The following is a 3,370-nucleotide window of genomic DNA, read 5'->3' on the forward strand; positions in this document are numbered from 1 at the left end:
CTGGCAGGCAGGCGGGCGTGCCAGCCACCGGCAGCAGCGCAGGCACCTCGCAGAACACGGGAACAAGGACACGACCGAGGCAGCCAGATTTCCCGACACGAAGAACCCGTCAAAGCTGCTTATTTCCAGCCTCAGACCTCCACTAGCGATAATTGTTTGTTTTGAAAGCACTCAGGGAACTTGAAGCAGCACACTCCTAAGCCAGAAATAATCCTGTGCTGGCTCTTCACAATACGTGCTATCGTGTTAACATACAACCAGGCAGCAGGGCAGGAAAATATCCAGGTCTCGTCCGTGTAACGAAGTCAATTGCTGCTGCTATAGCATAATAAACATGTTCTATAAGGAAGTTAAATGTATTTACCTTCTCAAAAAACTAGGTTAAAAGGTAACTTCATCTGCCTGTAAGCGCTTGCTTGTAAAAAAATCAGCAAAGCTGTAACAAGAGGTTGAAATCTTGAACCTGGCAACTCCAAGCACGAAAAAGTGTACATTATTTAGTGGGAAATAATCAGCCATCGTAATAATATTGCTAGTGTCGTACTGAATTCAGTATCTCCGGAAGTATTTTTAATCGAGATTGATTTTTTTTTTTCCTAAAAGATCACCTTTAATTCCAGCAGGAATTAATTCAGGGAAGCCCAAGGCTGGTCCTGTGCAGGAGACCAGGCTACATTGTCACAACAGCTCCAATTAGCATTATAACCTGTTCATTACCACCTTTACCCTGCAATTTCTAGATCACCTACAACTTTAAATCACCTTCCCCCCAAAGCAGAGCATCCCTGTGAGGCAGGTAGGCAGGCAAGGCTACGGCAGAGTAACTCTGCCGGTCAGTTTTTGCACCTAGGCAAGCCTTTATTCAAAGCACTTGTCAGAACAATTGCCATGCGGTAGACAAGCTCTGCCTAAGGACATTGACCAGCACAATGCTCACAGAACTACCTGATTATTTGAGAATAAATCACTTTTATTTTGGAATACACTGTCAACACCAGGGAGTTTTATTGGCAGAGCTGAGCGAGCTGTTCTGGTCAATTCTCCCATGCAGACGTGCCATACATGTGGGATAAGGCTGGAGAATAATCCCCCAGGAGAAGCAATGAACATTTTATTGATTGGGATATTTCAAACTTGTGCAGGACAAAGCAATCTTCTATGATTGTCCACTGAATGCGCGGACAAGATGGAATTGAGGGTTGGGTTTTTTTCCATTTCTAATTTCTATGTTTCGTTTAGAGAAGACATTTTGAACAACACTAGCAAGTGGCAGGGGGAGGGAAAGATCTATATCCGCTCTGATTCTGCCAGAGGTGCTGTCACACTTGCAATGTTAGTGGTAGGAGAGGTCATTTCCTTGAAATCCAAGACAAATGTGTGATGCTGAAGCCACAGGTATGTGTAACAGGCCACGGGGACCTCTAGAACCAACCCAGCACCCTACACCCAGGCTGTTCGCTTTCTTTTTCTTACCCGACCAATGCTGTTTGCGGGAGAAGCACTGGACCAGGCACTGGAAGGAGGTGGATGGGAAGAGACGCAGGATAGGAAGCTTGCAATGAGTAAGTGCTAGCTGCACTTCTAGCAGCAGTATCAAAGCATGGCTGAGCTACAGGAGACACCAGTCGGTCATTTCCAGCACATCAATAGCAGCTTTCCCTGCCTTGATGCCAGCCCCTCTGCAGAGTCATGAACTCTGCTGTTTCCATGGCAGGAGATGCAGGCCTGCGTCCGCCTGCTCTCATGCCCCGTGTGCGCTCGGGCAAACACCATGCACCGCTGCAGCTCTCCCAGCAGCCTGCCCAGGCAGGCAGAGCGGGGAGGTCGGTGAGGCGAGGAGGTTGCAAGGGCTCTATCAGGCTGGAAAGGTGCCTGATGGCCCATCATAAGGTGCAGGGGTGAGAGCTGGTGCTCAGCACGAACCCAGAGCTCTCCGTCACCCTGCGGGGCGCTTGGGCAGTCCAGAGCAAATACCCAGGCACCAACTTCCTCTGTCCAGAGGGAATGTGATTCCCACCAGCGCCCAGGTGCTGTTTACAAGGGCTATGAGGAAAGGCGACATCTTTTACTAAACCAACTGATGCAGCTGGGGGGGGAAATCATGTGGTTTCAGAGATTTGAGAAAAGCATATTATGCCTGAAACATTTTCCAGCCACATCAACTGGTCTAATGAAATGCATCATTTCTCTCCCCACAACCCCTGCTACGCTTCTGTCCTTCACAACTGCAAGAGCACAGCTGCTATGAGGGCAATTAACACCACTGGCCTTGCCTCCAAAATCCCCTTAATTGTGCCCTCTGCGAATTGCTGGGCCCCAGGACATTGCAGACCAGGTATTTTGCAGCAGTCTCAGCTGAAATAAGGAGTGGGAGATCATACTGACCAATGTTTGACACCGAGCTCACTGCTGCCTCCCCCATCACATGGAATCTGGTATTAATTTATTTCGTCTTGTCCAGCAGTTTGAATTCACAACATGCTAGAGTTTGGTATTGAAAAGGCTCCTTTGTTATAAAGCATCATCAAGAGAAGGTGGGACCTTTTGGCATGTGAGTATGGGCAGATGGGTCTCTTATACCTGGAATGATGATTTGGGACTGTGGGATAACTGCTTTAGGAGGAGGGCGTGTGCAGCTTGCCCCACTACCCAGGCTACCTTGAAAGTAGTTCCTGTATTGCTTGCAATGTAGCAGGGTGGTGCAGAGTTCAGCACAGGCTGCACACGAGTACCAGAGCAGTTAATCGCATTGGCAGCGGCATTCCCCTGAATAGATTTCAAAGATAACACTGCAGGAAGGGGAGTAAGGCAGCCGACACTTCCCCGTACTGTCCTTACGAGCCCTTTGCAGGTGTTACCATGTTTACTTCATTCAGGTCGTATCGGGAAGGTTTTACTTACCTCCACAAAAATGCAAACTTTATTTCTGTAAATAAGGCTTAGGCAGCAGAGCACAGACCTGTACTTTGTGGCAGGCTGCAGACAAAATCCGTGTTAGAAAATCACTGAATGTACAAGACCCAGATCTCATTTGCTCCACCCAGCACACGAAGGACACTGATACCAGCGAGCGGAGCGGGCATTGCTCCCGACACAGGGGCCGCTACCCGTTACCTCCTTCACGCCCCGGCCCTGCCGCCCACTGCCCAGTGCCGCCGGACAAAGACGGTGCCGGTCACCTCGCCTGGCTGCCATTAACTACCATGAACTCCTGCTATGTCGCAGCACTTCCCCAACGGCCCCTGCAGCAAGGCCTTCACTTCTGGCTGCACGGGGGTGCATGAGGAATCGTGCCCAGTTGACTGTTCCTCGCTAAATTGCCCCGGTTGCTCATTGCCCTCGCTGTCCCCGGCAGCGGTCCCCGGCAGCG

At 49.8% G+C, this 3,370-nt stretch overlaps 1 protein-coding gene across 1 annotated transcript in view; it reads left to right on the forward strand.

The window, feature by feature from the left end:
• The first annotated feature begins 3,009 nt into the window (after positions 1-3,009).
• The window catches only part of SLC35C1 (solute carrier family 35 (GDP-fucose transporter), member C1), a 4,994-nt gene continuing 4,633 nt past the window's right edge, over positions 3,010-3,370 (forward strand). Inside the window, exon 1 of the mRNA XM_009319272.1 lies at positions 3,010-3,168. Within this exon, the coding sequence (XP_009317547.1) occupies positions 3,010-3,168 (159 nt within the window). The remainder of the gene's footprint in view (positions 3,169-3,370) is intronic.

The sequence above is a fragment of the Pygoscelis adeliae genome, unplaced genomic scaffold (assembly GCF_000699105.1).
Source record: "Pygoscelis adeliae isolate BGI_AS28 unplaced genomic scaffold, ASM69910v1 Scaffold22, whole genome shotgun sequence".
Lineage (NCBI taxonomy): Eukaryota > Metazoa > Chordata > Aves > Sphenisciformes > Spheniscidae > Pygoscelis > Pygoscelis adeliae.